The sequence below is a fragment of the Aythya ferina genome, assembly GCF_964211825.1.
Source record: "Aythya ferina genome assembly, chromosome: 13".
Classification (NCBI taxonomy): Eukaryota; Metazoa; Chordata; class Aves; order Anseriformes; family Anatidae; genus Aythya; species Aythya ferina.
This window is the reverse complement of record NC_140311.1, coordinates 12,514,181-12,528,591: the sequence shown is the minus strand read 5'-3', so window position 1 is coordinate 12,528,591 and position 14,411 is coordinate 12,514,181. Positions and strand designations below refer to the sequence as shown.

Here is a 14,411-nt window from a genome sequence, read left to right as displayed (position 1 = left end):
CCTGGTGCATTTGCAATGCAGATAGATGAAAAGAAGATGCTGAAATATCAGCTCTACCAACTTCTGGTCATTAGTCAAAAGTACATTGCCAGTCAACATAAAGACGATTTCACAACGCTTAACTAGATTTCTATATGGCTTGATATGTTTTCCTTAAATTAACTGGAGCAAGTAGAAAAGAGATGTAGTTTTAGTTATGGAAAAGCAGCCATAATAATGTATACTCGCTCCATGTTTTTTTCAACAAAAAATCTGAAAAATACTACTCTAAGGGTGGAAAGTAAGTATTATGGCCCCCCTTTCCTAGTCAGATGCACCAAACCACTGAGGACCACACATCAAAAAGGGGAAGAGGATTGATTATTTAAAGATTTTGGACTTCTGTTCAATCTACAGAACTCAAAAAATTAAACTTGCTATATAATAAGTTAGAGAAGTACCAACCAAGTGACACCGTCACATAGTCACAGACCAAATCTATTGGCAGAGCTATGCATATACCATGCAGTCCTCCCAGGCCATTAACTGATGCCCCCCCATCTTTGCTCAAGCAAAACCAATTCTAGTGCTGCTCTCCCCAAAGCCTTTAAGGTCATCTTATTTTGTGACACTATTATATCACGCTATTCGGGTAACAGTATTTCTTACTCTTAACTTGGATCACTAACAAGTCACTTAATAAGCAGCTACTTGGGCACTGTGGAATTTCAAAAAAAAAAAAAAAGTTAAAGAAATCACTTTTCTAACAGAAAACTTTTTTTACGACTATGATCTTTTAACTATACCTAATTTTATGGGCCCTGTTTTGCAGTCTCCAAGATAAAATGCAAGGTTAAAATTCAGGCCCTAAAGATGCATAAATACTTTTTACATTTTATTTAAAATAGCAAACTGCCCTCTTACTATTCCTGCAAAATACTTTTCCTAGCAATTGTCCGAGCAATCGGACAGTAGCCTTAGAAAGGCCACAATAAGAGGTCTTCAGTCGAGTGGTGTCATATGGTCTTCATTTAGAAGTATCACAAGAACATTACTTCTCACAGTATTTACAAATGAAAAACATATGGCTGTAACCTGTAATACTGCAAGAAATACTGCTCTTTGGGTTTGTTTTTGGCCTCAGACTTTTGAAATATGAACCAAGCAAAGGGATTTCAGCTTAATGCTTGATTCGGTCCATTCTTCTTCAGAGCTCAAAGTCTGGGGAAAGGATAAAGCCTGCATTTGAAAAAAAAAAGTGATTTGCCCACAACTATGGTAATGCACTATAGCTGGCAACCAGAGAAGCATGTATATCAGAAGGGCGTGGGGATGGTTAAAGACATCTACTTTCCATTTAATTAAAAAAAAAAAAAGAAAAGATATTAAACTGGCTTTGGTTCCTACAAAGAGTTTTATAAGGCATATATAGGTCCCTTGCATTTACTATTTAGGTTCAATCAATATGGTTATCTACCTGTCAATTTTTCTTGCTCTTTAATGCAGAAAGAGAGCAGCCTTTTTTATAGCTAGCTCAGAAAGTACTAAGCTAATCAATACATGCAGCGATAACAGAATGATTTGAAACATGTAACAGAAGCTTATCACTTTGCAGTATACTGAACCCGTCAAAATATTTTCCTAGAAGTAAAGTGAAAATAGAAGTTCTTCATTTTTTATTACTTAAGTGGGTGGTGACATAGATGTTGTAGGCCGTTTGGATTTGTTCCTAGCTTTGTATTTTTAGGGAAACTTGGTATATGAGCGTTTGTTACTTTGTAGGAATGTGAGGCCAATCGTGCAGTGAGATTTAAAAACTCTGCCTAGAGAGTCAAACATTATCTCAATTGCCCTTGATTTCCTGTCCCTAAACATTTATTGGAAATCCATGCATTGTTCTAGAGAACCGTGCATAAGATTTTCCAGGAACACATCTTCTGATGTTCCCACAGACCTTAAAACCCTTTACTTTACTCAATACTCTCAGTAATTTGTGTTTGAGCCCAATCTGAAAAGTACAGGCTTTCCTTTCAACTATCTCCTGCTGAGTTAGTCGATTTGAAATAATTTGCAAGCATCTGATTCCTAGAGGTTTAAATACACATACACGTATCAAGATTCCGGATTTTAATGCAGCAGAGAGATGATCAGTTGTTAGTATGGTCTCTAACCTCTACTTTTTGGAATAAATGCATATAGGATTTAGCTATGCAATTCTCCTTGACTGGTAAGTAACAATCATCTGCCATCATACAATTTAAGTAGGTGGAATTCCACATAATACAAAAGCTCTTTGTGATGTCCCAGGCTTGCCACAATTTCCCAAATGTTAAATGCAAGCTCAAAATTAATGTATGTATGTATGTAAATACAGAATAAAGAGATCAGTGTTAATAAGAAAGGAACAGGAAATAATGTTAATGGCTGGAGGCTTCTTATCAATTTTATGTTTTAGCTCCAGGGCTGTTGTTATTAATTCTGTGTCATGGTATCTGGTACATTTCTGCATGCCCCCCAGAAGACGTGACAGACTTATGGCCCTCCAGTTCCAAAAGGTTTGCTTCACAGTTTCTGAATCCTGGGGGCTGCAAGCCTGGGAACTGGTGATTACATTGGGGTTTACCCAAGGCACCAAAGCATTACAGTTTTATACCTTCAGCCTTAGAAAACTATAGCAATAAGTAAAGCAAAGGAGAAAGGCAAAAGAAATCAAAAGGATCACACAACCATAAAGAAATCCTTAAATGACAAAACGAAGTCTACGGAAGTTCTGCTGTTCCCGTTCCTCTACCAGAAGTGTCCATGCATGGTGCAGACAGGTCTGAACAAGCTCTTTGTGGTAAGTCTGGGTCTGGAAATCACAGAGCAGCATCCACGGAGAGGTAAAGGTTATTCCATGGGTGCAAAAGAGCTGCTACCACCACGTTCTGACCCAATCTGGTAAGTCTGTGTGAACTCACCATGAATCTTTATAAGCTCAGAAATCACTAAACCACAATCCACTGCACAGTGGAGACATGCCAGCAGCAAAGCATTAACATCCTTGTCCACTCCAGAGGAGCTGAAAGATGGATGGGCATATCTGAGGGCAGAATTGGGCCCTGAGAATGAGCAAAGATTCTTAGAGCAACACCTCAAGTGACACAAATTACGTTATAAAATTGATCACTTCCTTACACATGGCAGAATGCTTCCAGGGCACTCAACATCCTATTCCATTAAGCCATGATAAATGAGACCATATTTCCACATCACTCTGAACTCATCTTTTAAATCCACTTCTTCCAATATTTGGTTACTTTTTCCCCCTCCTTAAGATATTAAAAACTGTCTTTTTCTTTCCCACCATGACACATCTTAATAGATGACATTATTGTAGGACTGTAGGAGTATTGTTTCTCTACAGAATTCCTTATTTTGAGAGCATGCAAAATTTTGAGAAAAATCACTGAAAAAAGTTTGGTGTGCAATCTCAATGTGTAGACCTGGCAACTTGAAAAATGGACTCAGATATGGGAGGGCTACAGAACAAATGATGGAAAAATGTCCCCAAAACACTCCCAGTGCTAGTTCGAAGAAGATCACCACCACCACCACCTGGAACAGTGTTAGGATGGAAACCCGTGGAGCAGGAGCAAAATTGTTTCAAGCAGATGACTATGGCTGGAGGTGGCTGGGGAGGGTTCATAAATTGATAAGCACCACCGAAGGATCATAAGCCTCCACATCAATTGTATAAAGATTACAACAGAGCCACTCGCTGCAGTCATTCTGAAAAGGTTATGGGTTTCACAGGTGTGCACTGTCAGTTCTGATTAAGCTTAAACTAAGCCAGTTATCTATAACGTTGGATTGGAAGGAGTTTTATTGCTGAACGCAGGGTAAATCAAATTCAGGATACACATCTGTGGAAAAACACAGAGGGCCAAAGTTCACAGTCCTGACACAGGAGAAAAAAAAAAAAATTCAACCCTCCAAACTCAGGAGGAGATTTGCCTGCAAAACATCCATCAGTCTGGCTATTGTCATATGTTCTGTATCAGAAAGGAGAGTTATACATCACCGCAACACAGCTTTAGGTTTTCTTTCCTTTTTCAAACCACTGCTCACTTTTATGAAACAGAGACTGCTTTAAAATTATTACCTGCATTCAGTTCTAAAGTGCCTAGAGTTTACCATTTACCTAATCATAAATGAAATTAATTATACACCCGTATTTTTCACTACACAAGATATAAACTAAGGCAGCAATAGTAACAACTTCACAACTTAATTTTTCATCTCTGTGACTAGAAACCTTTCCAAAAACAGTTCACGTTAGAGGTCCTCAGACCTACACAAAAAAGACCATGGCTGAAATCCTGTGCCCAAAAAGAACTGGTAACAACTCAATTGATTTCAACAGTGTCAGGATTTCACCAGAAAAAAAAATAAAATAAAAGACAAGTTGCAAAAGACACATTCTGTTTCCAAAAATACTTCATATTAATGCTGCACTTGAAAGTACGTCTATTGACTCATAGTGTTAATAGATGGCAAAAGTGAATAAATGTATTTGCTTTTGCAACATCATTATTTCCTTTGCATGCAATTATTTACTTGCCAAACAATGCTAGCGACAAATCGCAACAGACTATGAAGCCATCTACATCAGCAGATTTTTAACCTAAGGTAAAAATAAACAGAAACATCTGTAAAGTAATCTTGTACAAAGCTACGTTTATTAACAAATACATTTTCTAATAAAACACCATCTGCAAGCAACCCTCGGCTTCCACTTGATATAAATAGGCCTTTTACTGTTTTCAGATGCAGTTCCCAGAAAATTATTCCAAGCTCTACTGCAAAACACATCAGTCTTTGTTGCTGCCTGGAATGTTAATAAATAACATCAAGTTTTTAAATAGTCAAACAAATTATTGGCTTGAAACAATTATTCCAGTAGAAAAAGCTGACCTTTTGCAATAAAGTGGCTTAAGAATGCATCACTCCTCATTCCTAGTATAAAAATATTACCAAACAGGGAAATATTTTGCAGAAAACAAAAAACTATGAAAGACCCATATTGCAATTCTGCTCATACACACGCTATAAACCTACCTTGAAATAGTTACTGCTTTAGAGAAACTCAGAATAAGAGAATAAGTATACAGACTGTAAATAGTTCAATTGGTATCCTTATTATACATCTGTGCTTGGAGTGGACATGAATATGAACAGATTAAAATGTTCCTCACAGGAATATTGTACTGACCAGCAATACAAAATTCAACAGCTTAAACTGTTGGTAGCAGAGTCTGGGACTGAATCCCAATATTAAGAGCTCTTCAAAATGCATAAAAGCTTTAATGGGACACATTTTCATAAGCATTACTCAGAACTTAAGCCACATTAATTCCATTAAAAGCAATGGGAATTCAGCGAACTCTGCAAATAAACTCCTTACTGGTAGAACTGTTTAGTACTGCTGAAGTCTGGAGACTGCCATTTTTCCTTAAAGAGATTAAAACAGTGATATTTATGTCAAACTACCTCCTAACTGAATATGCAAAATAGTGAAAACTGCAGATGAACCAAGATATTAGAGTTCTCTGTCCAGAATTCTAGCTGGTATAAATGTATTATACCCAACTGAGACCCAGCCTTTTAATATTAATTGGAAACAAGCAATGTTAATATTCCAATCTGTGATTTTAAAATTTCATTAAATATTGCTTACTGGGACTATCGCAACAAACTTTGCCAAAAGTAAAGTTAGTCATGCATATTCTAGAAAAAAAGGAATGTTTTAAAACATAGTTCCAGGAAATGGAACTGCATATTTCCAAAGACAAGTATTCAGTGCATGAAATACTCAACCAGTATGAGAGAAAAGATATTTTGAACTACTTACTTCACCAACAGGAGGAATGTTAAGCTTTGGTACTTTGTTCTTCGAACTAGGGGTGTTCACTTTTCCTTCCAACAGCGTTCCAAAGGACTGATTTCCATATCCACTCTCAATTTCTATCGGAGGTTTCAGTTCAGGCGAGTCATTGGGTACCTGGTCCTGACCATCCATAGGCCTAACATATGCCGTAGGCTTTTGTTGGACCATGCTGTTTTTACAGTGAAGTCCTGGTGGGAAATTCTGGGTCGAAAGACCATTGTTTGCAGATAACAAAGATGTGGAAGGAAGTGGAGATCCAGGACCATGACTTACAAACTCAAGCTCTGTGGGTGACTTTGAATGACTGTTTTCTTTGTAAGTATGTTCTCCAGCTGCTGACTTTGAATGATTATGCCGCCTTGAATGTGAAGATGCTGCCATAGAGTTTGCTTCCTCAGTTCCTCCACTTTTATGCTGCTCACTCTGACAATTGTAGAGGTCTTCATACCTGCCCTGCGGCTGGTCATGAGAAGAGCTATGCTTTGTCCTACTCTGCTGACTACTGGATTGGCTTGGCTGGGCCCCACTAGAGTTGTGCCCACCACGCGACCAGTCTGTCCTCGACTTCCTGCTGCTCTGGTGACCGTGTAGCAAAGTAGAATTAGATGATAATGAAGAAGGCGGAGGCATTGATGTCGATGAGTGGCCACTGATCTGATGAGATGGGATCATCCTGTTTCTTTGTTCCGGGAAAAAGGTCTGTTCATTTTTGTCGATGGGCGTCTGCGGGACAGAATTCTTTGGGATTCCTACAAGGTGGCTCTGATTGGAATGGTTAGTTAGCAGGTCCTTCATCTCATCATAGTTTCCCAATGTGTTCTGGACACGGTTTGCAAGAGCATCACCTTTATTTGTCTAGAATAAATAAAGGAAAAAAGTGAGTAAATTCCTGATTAGGAAGTTAATGCTTGGAATAGTTGTCTTAGAAGATGGCAAATGTTAGCTGTTTAATGGTGTCATGCTGACATTTAATTTAATTTCAATTACATTTTGCATATGTTATGTAAGAAGAATCTATCAATAACTGTGTTCAAAGAATCTCTTGAAACAGGCTTGCATGAGTAACACTTGTATACTGCTTCCCATTTTCTTAAATATGCTCTCAAAGAAATGTTTAAATTACATGAGTTATGGATGTTATGAGCAAAACAGGCTGGTTTTATGTCAGAGAAGTTGGGCTTGTGCATTTCATATCTCGCAACACATGAATGTACAATTACTGGTTACTCAGCATTTGAACTGCAATCACACATTTTATTTAAATATGTTATTGCACTTTCACCCCCTTGACTCATAGTTCTGCCATAAACAGAAGCCAGGTAGTCTATAACAGACACTCTTCTGTTGCAAGCTCTTCTACATTGTAACTCCAAGTATTTCTGTATCCAAGGTTCAGTTTGACCAATGGTATCAACTGTCTAAATACATAAAAGAAAATGCTTCTAACCACTGGAGTTATAGCAGCTTCAAATAAATGATCATTCCAAAGATTTCTTACAGAATATAAATAGAGATGACTACCACATTCTTAAGTATTCTTCCCATTGTTTAAAGGCTGGTTGTATTTGTGAATCATGCTTTTCTTTGAATTCCAGTAATTATTAAATAAATACTGACTCATCTGTGTTTCACCACTATTATACTTTCCCTTCTGAAGCAGAATATGTTTTTTTTTTTTGTTTTTTTTTTTTTTTTTTATCCCTTTACCTTTACACTTACAAAAAGCTGGACAAATACGCTGGAAGCTATAACTAATATGCAGCTAATTTCCTCTCTCCTTGTTCTAAGTCACCCCACAGAGACCCAACGTACCAGCCTTCTCACTGACCTTTATGTTCCATGGAAATGACCAGCAGAGAACTAAAACACTGCATTCCCCACGCTTATTACTTTATGTGACTCAAAGGATAAAAACAGAGCAAAAGCATAGTTCAAGCAGATGGTTAACTTCTACAGTCTGGAATTAAATTATCATAGAACCATAGAATATCCTGACTTGGAAGGGGCCCACAGGGATCATCAAGTCCAACTCCTGGGTCCGCACAGGACCACCCACAAATCAGACCCTATGTCTGAAAGCATTGTCCAAACACTTCTCGAAACCCAGCGGCTCGGTGCCATGACCACTCCCTGGGGAGCCTGTCCCAGTGTCCGACCACCTCTCAGCGCAGAGCCTTTTCCTGACATCCAGCCTGACCCTCCCGTTGCAGCTTCACGCCATTCCCTTATGTATGCTGCAGCTACATAACGTAAGTAGTGCACAGCGATACTTCAGGCTACAGCCAACTGTACTTATATTTACATTTGTTTTTTTCATTCAATACAGCAAGTAATGTCACAATCCAAAGGGGCCTTAACATCAGGTTGTAAAGATGGGGAAAAGTAGCACTATGAGCTTGTGGTTGGTTAGAGACAGTCCCACTTAATTCCTCAACCAAGGATGCTATCATGCCACTGTTCCCATCTTCCTCAAGTATTATGCAGAAATCTGAGTGATGAAAAAAATCCATGCATGGATTCCTCCTGAAATATCTGCTTATATTAACCACTACTGAACTAGTCAAGAGATGAGAAGAATATTGCAGAAAGATTTTTCTCTTAGTACTGCACATGCCATAAAAAATGTTGAAAAAAGATAATAAATGCAAATTTTCTTTTGCTCATTCTCAGGGATTGTAACGTATATTACCACTGCACTGAGGCAGTGATTTAAAAATTAACTGTTCAGTGTTGTTCTCATCTATATACATTTTGCCAGTGCTCCTCACTGACACAGTTAATAATCCCAGTTGTGGAGAACCACGAATCACTTTTATTCACTAACTAAATCCCTAGGTTGGTCATTTTAGTGGCAAAATTATATTCTATCTATGCTAAGAATAAGCTCTTTGTATATGAGCAGTCTCCTTCAACTGAGTTGCACAATGAGCCATTTGGGCAGCAGCCAAAACCAGGCTCTCTCTGTTCAACCCCCAAATTTAAAACAAGGAGATTCCATTGTGCTTAAGGGCCCAGCAGGAATTATGATGCGAAGTCTAAACACTTACATACTTGTTCTGTTTCCTCCTTCCCCACCAAACACTTTAACTCCTTATGGGATGGCACATAGGCAACAATCAAGTATCAAGAAAAGCCTGACCACTAACCTTCACTGCTGGTTCAGCTACACTTTAAGGTTGTGTTTAGCTTACTGTCCAGAAAGTAAAAGGAGGAAAAATAAAGAGTACTAAAAAACACATCATCACTGTAATACTTCAACGTCATGGCACGTTAAATGTCTCTTGTCTAGGTCCTTACAGAGGGAATCAATATTTTAATTTGAATGTAGAGCTTTTTGAATATTTCTGTTTTTTTTTTTTTTTTTTTTTTTTTTTTTTTTTACATGCCATGAATATAAAAATAATTTTGGTTAATATTAACTCTATTTTATGCAAGCTATTCACATTCTGGTGATAAAAGACCATATAAAAGTATTATTATTTGTACTAATTTTCTGGGAGCATTAATAAAAATATATATTTATTGAAAATCATGGAGGTAATTAATTTAAATATCCTTAACATATTTTAAGTATGCTAAAGTTCTATCCAATAGTTGTTGAAGTCAATGGAAAGATTATTATTTTCTTCAATATTTTTTAAGCCAGACTGCAAGACTGCAAAGTAAAAACACATAGTGAATGTAAGCAGCAAATTATCTCATAGTGAAATAAAACTCGAGCACACAACTAAGACCAGACTTGTGCATCACATAACCTGACTGAGCTCACCATTGCATAGTTCAGTTTACTACCTGCATTTAAGGAATAAAGCGTAACATTAGTATGTTTTTTGTTATTGTTGTTTTTTTCCCATCAGCAAATTCAGGGCTTTCACGAGAAGTAGAGTATTCTTGACAAGCTCAGATACCAGCAAGATAAACACAAAATCTGGTCATAATTTCTGGTTGTTCTTTGTTACTTCCAGATTAGGGACAATTTCTACCTTCATGTTCTGGATAATTGGCTGATTTCTCAAAAGAGACCTCTGTACAGCTTATTTTCTGAACAGCATGTTGAATCACAATTTTGCTGCTATCAAGGAAATGCATTTTCTGACTATTCCAAGGCATAAATTATATGTCTGGTTTGTGACTCGTGGCTAGCAGCCTTCCCCCTCATTCTAGGCTCTTGTTAATTTAGGAAATGTACACCCTCCTACATTTGCTTCTATTGCTTTCAAAAAAGATCTGTAATAGAATCCTATTGGAAGACTAATTTGCTACCTAGCTATTGCATTATAGCTTTACAAAGAAAAGAACTAATGCACTCAAACTTATAGGCCCAATTTACAAGGGTTTTGTGAAAATTTGTATGAAACTTCAGGTTTCGTAATTCTTTCACTTTCTCATGCCTCAGTTAAACTAACCTCCCTGGATCAGAAGCTGAGATTTTATTATTATTTTTTTTTATCCTAAGCTTGAATAGTGTGGAGGGGCTTTACCTAAAAAAAGACAATAAATGATTTAACATTCGCCAAAGAATACCCAATGGAAATGCTGCCCATTGGGTTCTGTCTCTCAAGTGACAGTCTTGAACAAAACAAATCCCACCTCCTACTGTTTTCCCTAAAATACTCCTTGTCTCTGAAACTCTTTACTAATTTAAAACGTTAAAAAATATCAACAACTCACTAGTAAAATTGCAGCTCCTCTCGCTAAAACTCTCACACTGCTCTTTCAAATGTCTGTTGCCATAACGCTGCAGGCTCTTCTCTGATCATCTCTGCCAAATTAAGCATTAGCAGGTTGGACCAGCATTTGAATGCAGAACCTGCAACCAACATGCTCTATAAGTTGTATTAGGAGGCACACAGCCCTCACTGCCCAACCTTACCAAAATAACGCTGGATGTCATCCCATTGTTGGAGGAGGTGTTTCTCCACATGAGACAGTGGAGCTTCAAAAGAAGTCTTCTATCTTCTAATAAACATGTACAAATCTATTTTATACACATGGATAAATAAATCTCTTTTGATGTATGTTTACACATATGTACAATACACAGAATCAATGCAGAAACATGGACTTGTTCAAAACTGCAATGATCACGCATGTTTTAGCTGACAGATAGGAGGGATAAAAAGACATGTGCTAATAGCTAGGGTAAAGAAGTGGTAGACGGAGGCAGATATTCTGGAAGGACAAATCAAATGTTCAGATCACGTAACTTGTGATACACAACTAGTAGTAAGATCCACGAGAAAAACAGAAGTTTTTTTTGTTGTTGTTGTTGTTGTTTGTGTTTTTTTTTTTGTTTGTTTGTTTTTGTTTTTTTGGTCCTCCTCCTCTGACTGGTCAGCTTTCTTTGGCCAGGTTTTAATATCCCTAACTTTAGAGAAGTCTTAAAATAGTTGCCAGTTGCTGAGTCTTTAAATCATCCAAACAGCAGTGGTGGTATTCCCTGCCTTGACAATCCCTTCCCTGGGTTACCGTTCAAGCAAATGGGGAAGGAATGATAATCAAGTATGGACACTATGTCTGGGAATAAAATAAAAGAAAAGAGACACTATTTCCTGAGATCTGTTATTCCCAACCTTCCCTTTGCCACAGTAGTCTCTACCTTACCTCCCACCCTGGATCTTTCAGAGCCATGGTGGCCACCCCTTGAGATGATGTTCAGAAGCAGAGGCAGCCCAGCTGTGGATGTGCCCCTTGTGCCCATCACAGACCATGCCACTTGACCTTGCTGGGCAGTGCTTTGTTTTGTCCTACTCCCACTGTGAGCAACGAGAATAAGCGAGATGGATGCAGTTTGCTGTGTGCACCAGGCCTTGAACCTCATCCACAGAGAAACATCCATTCATCTCAAAACGGAACAGCGCTTCAAACTGAACATATAGTACATTCCTCCTCATCTCATGACCTCTTTATTTTATCCTAGAGTACACATGAATAAAACCCTGAGTTCAGTTTTGCAATTGCTTAAGAATACAAATCACTACTTATCCACTCAGATTCACATCCACCTCTTGATTTGTTCCTAGGAAACTGTAGTGTGGCAGGTTCTTAGCGATGCAGAACTTACAAAGGAAACACCAGTCTTAGCACTTGGTTCCTTTCCCAGTGTAAAAAACAGAGGCAAGACCTAGCTTTCATATTCAGTCTTGGTTCTTTTTGTTCTGTGAATTTAAGACATATAACTACTTATGCATGCAATTTCCTCTTAATTTATGTATTTCACAACTTATCATTACAATGTATTTTTAGCACAGTAATACATTATGCTTTGCTGAAATCCACAGATCCCCAAACTTCCTCTCTAAGCAGGTGAAAAGCAATAAAGTTTCTGTGTTTATTGTTTATAAATTAAATTACCTTCAGAAATTTACCAGAATAATTTTTTGCTTTGTGGTTTTCCAGTTTTTGATCACACATGTATATTTTGTACATGCCTGGTGCAAATGTAAAATGTAGAAATGTAGAAAAAATGTAGAATGAGATATTATCATTCCTATGATACAATAGATACCTGTTGGGAGGTACATTTCTAGTTCCTTACTCACAACTGAGTGCTGATTTGCATATCACTCTACCACCTATTGAAATCCAAATGACCACCAATATGAAGAAAAGTGTTTGTATGACCTGCAGGAAGTCTCAACAAAATCACTTCACAGTAACTTATTCTTTCCACTAATTAAAGGTGCTAAAATGTACTCCAATGCAGAAATAGTGCCTTGATTAGATTTTTATAAAAACAACAACAACAAAACACAAACAAACTCTCCAACTGCACAATCCCTATTTAGCTGAATAAGTCTCCCAGCCTATAATTATTAGACACCGTTTGATAATAATGCCAGTCTTTCCTCCTCCTTTTCTGGTGATTTTCAAAGAGCCCTCATCCTCCCTACAGCTGCTAACAATGTGAAATGGAAAGATGAAGTGGTGGCCTTTCAATGGATGTCACTGATTGGGAGGAGAAAGAGATATGGAAATTTACATTCTGATGAATTCTTCAGGGAATGTCTTACAGAAAATCAAAGCAGCAGAAATCATAAAGGGGGACATCCCTCGGTGATGAAAACCTCAGGCAGCAAAGCTCCTTAGAGAGAATAAGACTTGTCATAAGTCCCTTTCACACTCTTGTTATGGTCCCCAAGGATTCAGACACTCTCCCAGAAGACTTCTTTGGATAGTTATGATTGCAAAAGAAAGCTTATGGACTCATTATTTATAGAGAGGACTTCAGTTTTAACTACTCAGGTATATTTTTTTCTTAAAAATAAAAGGACTAAGTGTTATTTTTGAAGGTACAACCCCGCTTGTAGAGGTATCAGCTGCACATCTATTGTGGGACTTTACTGTGTATATAGAGGAAGAAAACTTTAACAGGACTGTAATCAAAATTCCTGATTCTGCCAATGAAATGCTGGGTGGAGCACTCAGTTTGCTCTTCTGCAATATGTTGATTTGGAAGCTTGGTGTATTCAAGAGTGTGAGTACCAATGCAGATGTGACATTTCCCAAAGGTGACGAGTAGTTTTATTTATAGTTGCAAAATACATTCAGGTAAAAAGACATTCTAAAAATGTAAAGCATAACAAAGCCATTTACCTTATAGGGTTCCCCAAAGAGGTTAAAACCTGAAGCAAAGAGATCTTCATCTTGCTGGACTTCTTGGTTTCTTCTCTCCCATTCTTTCCGCTTAAGTGCACTCCGGTCTTGCTCATAGTGACTGAGGAAGAGAAAGACAAAAAGATGGTATATTATTTTCCCCATCATTTAGTTACATGATCATTACTATCAGTAAGAACAGCAAAACCTTAGCAACTATGTAGCTCCTGAGGATAATTCTGAGAGAAAGAAAGAAAAAGCCACTACATGATTTTCCTAAATGTAAATTTGGAGCCATAATACTATATGAAATTGGGTAATAGAAACTATTCAGTACACTTCCAAAATGAAAACAGACAGAATGTATTTCTTCAAATTAACGGAATGTTATGCACAAGAATAATACAAATTTTGACACATTCGTATGAACAGTCTGCAGAATATATGAACATACACACATACATAAACATGTGCACGTACACCTACGGAGACCGTCTTTGTGCAAAGAAAGCAAAAGTGAAGTCAAGGAAGCACTGCAATGTCTTCAAATCCAACTAACTGTGTAACACTTGTCTCTATCCATCCCTACGCTCTAGTTCAGCCTTGTGTGATTTTGACCACCTAATTTTGTCCCATGCACTCGTTAAAATTTATGTAAGGCTTCACTGTGAGTGTTAAGGGTGTTTTAAAAAGGGTTTCTCTAGCCATCTCCAAGAAGAGACTTTAGGGAAGTTGATTCTAGCAGCAGAGAGTCCTACACCCAAACAAACAAACAGGAAAGGATCTATCGCCTCAGCACAGCCATGGTGAGTGGCACTTATCTGTACGTCAGCTTACTCTGTGCACCTGCCAGACCTAGCTGATAAGCTGTGAGATCACACTCACTTCTCCCCTGAATAGCACTGAA

General features: G+C 37.8%; 1 protein-coding gene across 6 annotated transcripts in view; it reads right to left on the bottom strand.

The window, feature by feature from the left end:
• The window catches only part of AFF2 (ALF transcription elongation factor 2), a 434,150-nt gene that overhangs the window by 236,200 nt on the left and 183,539 nt on the right, over positions 1-14,411 (bottom strand). For all 6 annotated transcript variants that reach the window (XM_084535140.1, XM_084535139.1, XM_084535136.1 and 3 more), the window contains exons 2-3: positions 13,505-13,625; positions 5,873-6,763 (exon numbers count right to left, since the gene is read on the bottom strand). In XM_084535140.1, the coding sequence (XP_084391266.1) occupies positions 5,873-6,703 (831 nt within the window). In that variant the 5' untranslated portion in view covers positions 6,704-6,763; positions 13,505-13,625. The remainder of the gene's footprint in view (positions 1-5,872; positions 6,764-13,504; positions 13,626-14,411) is intronic.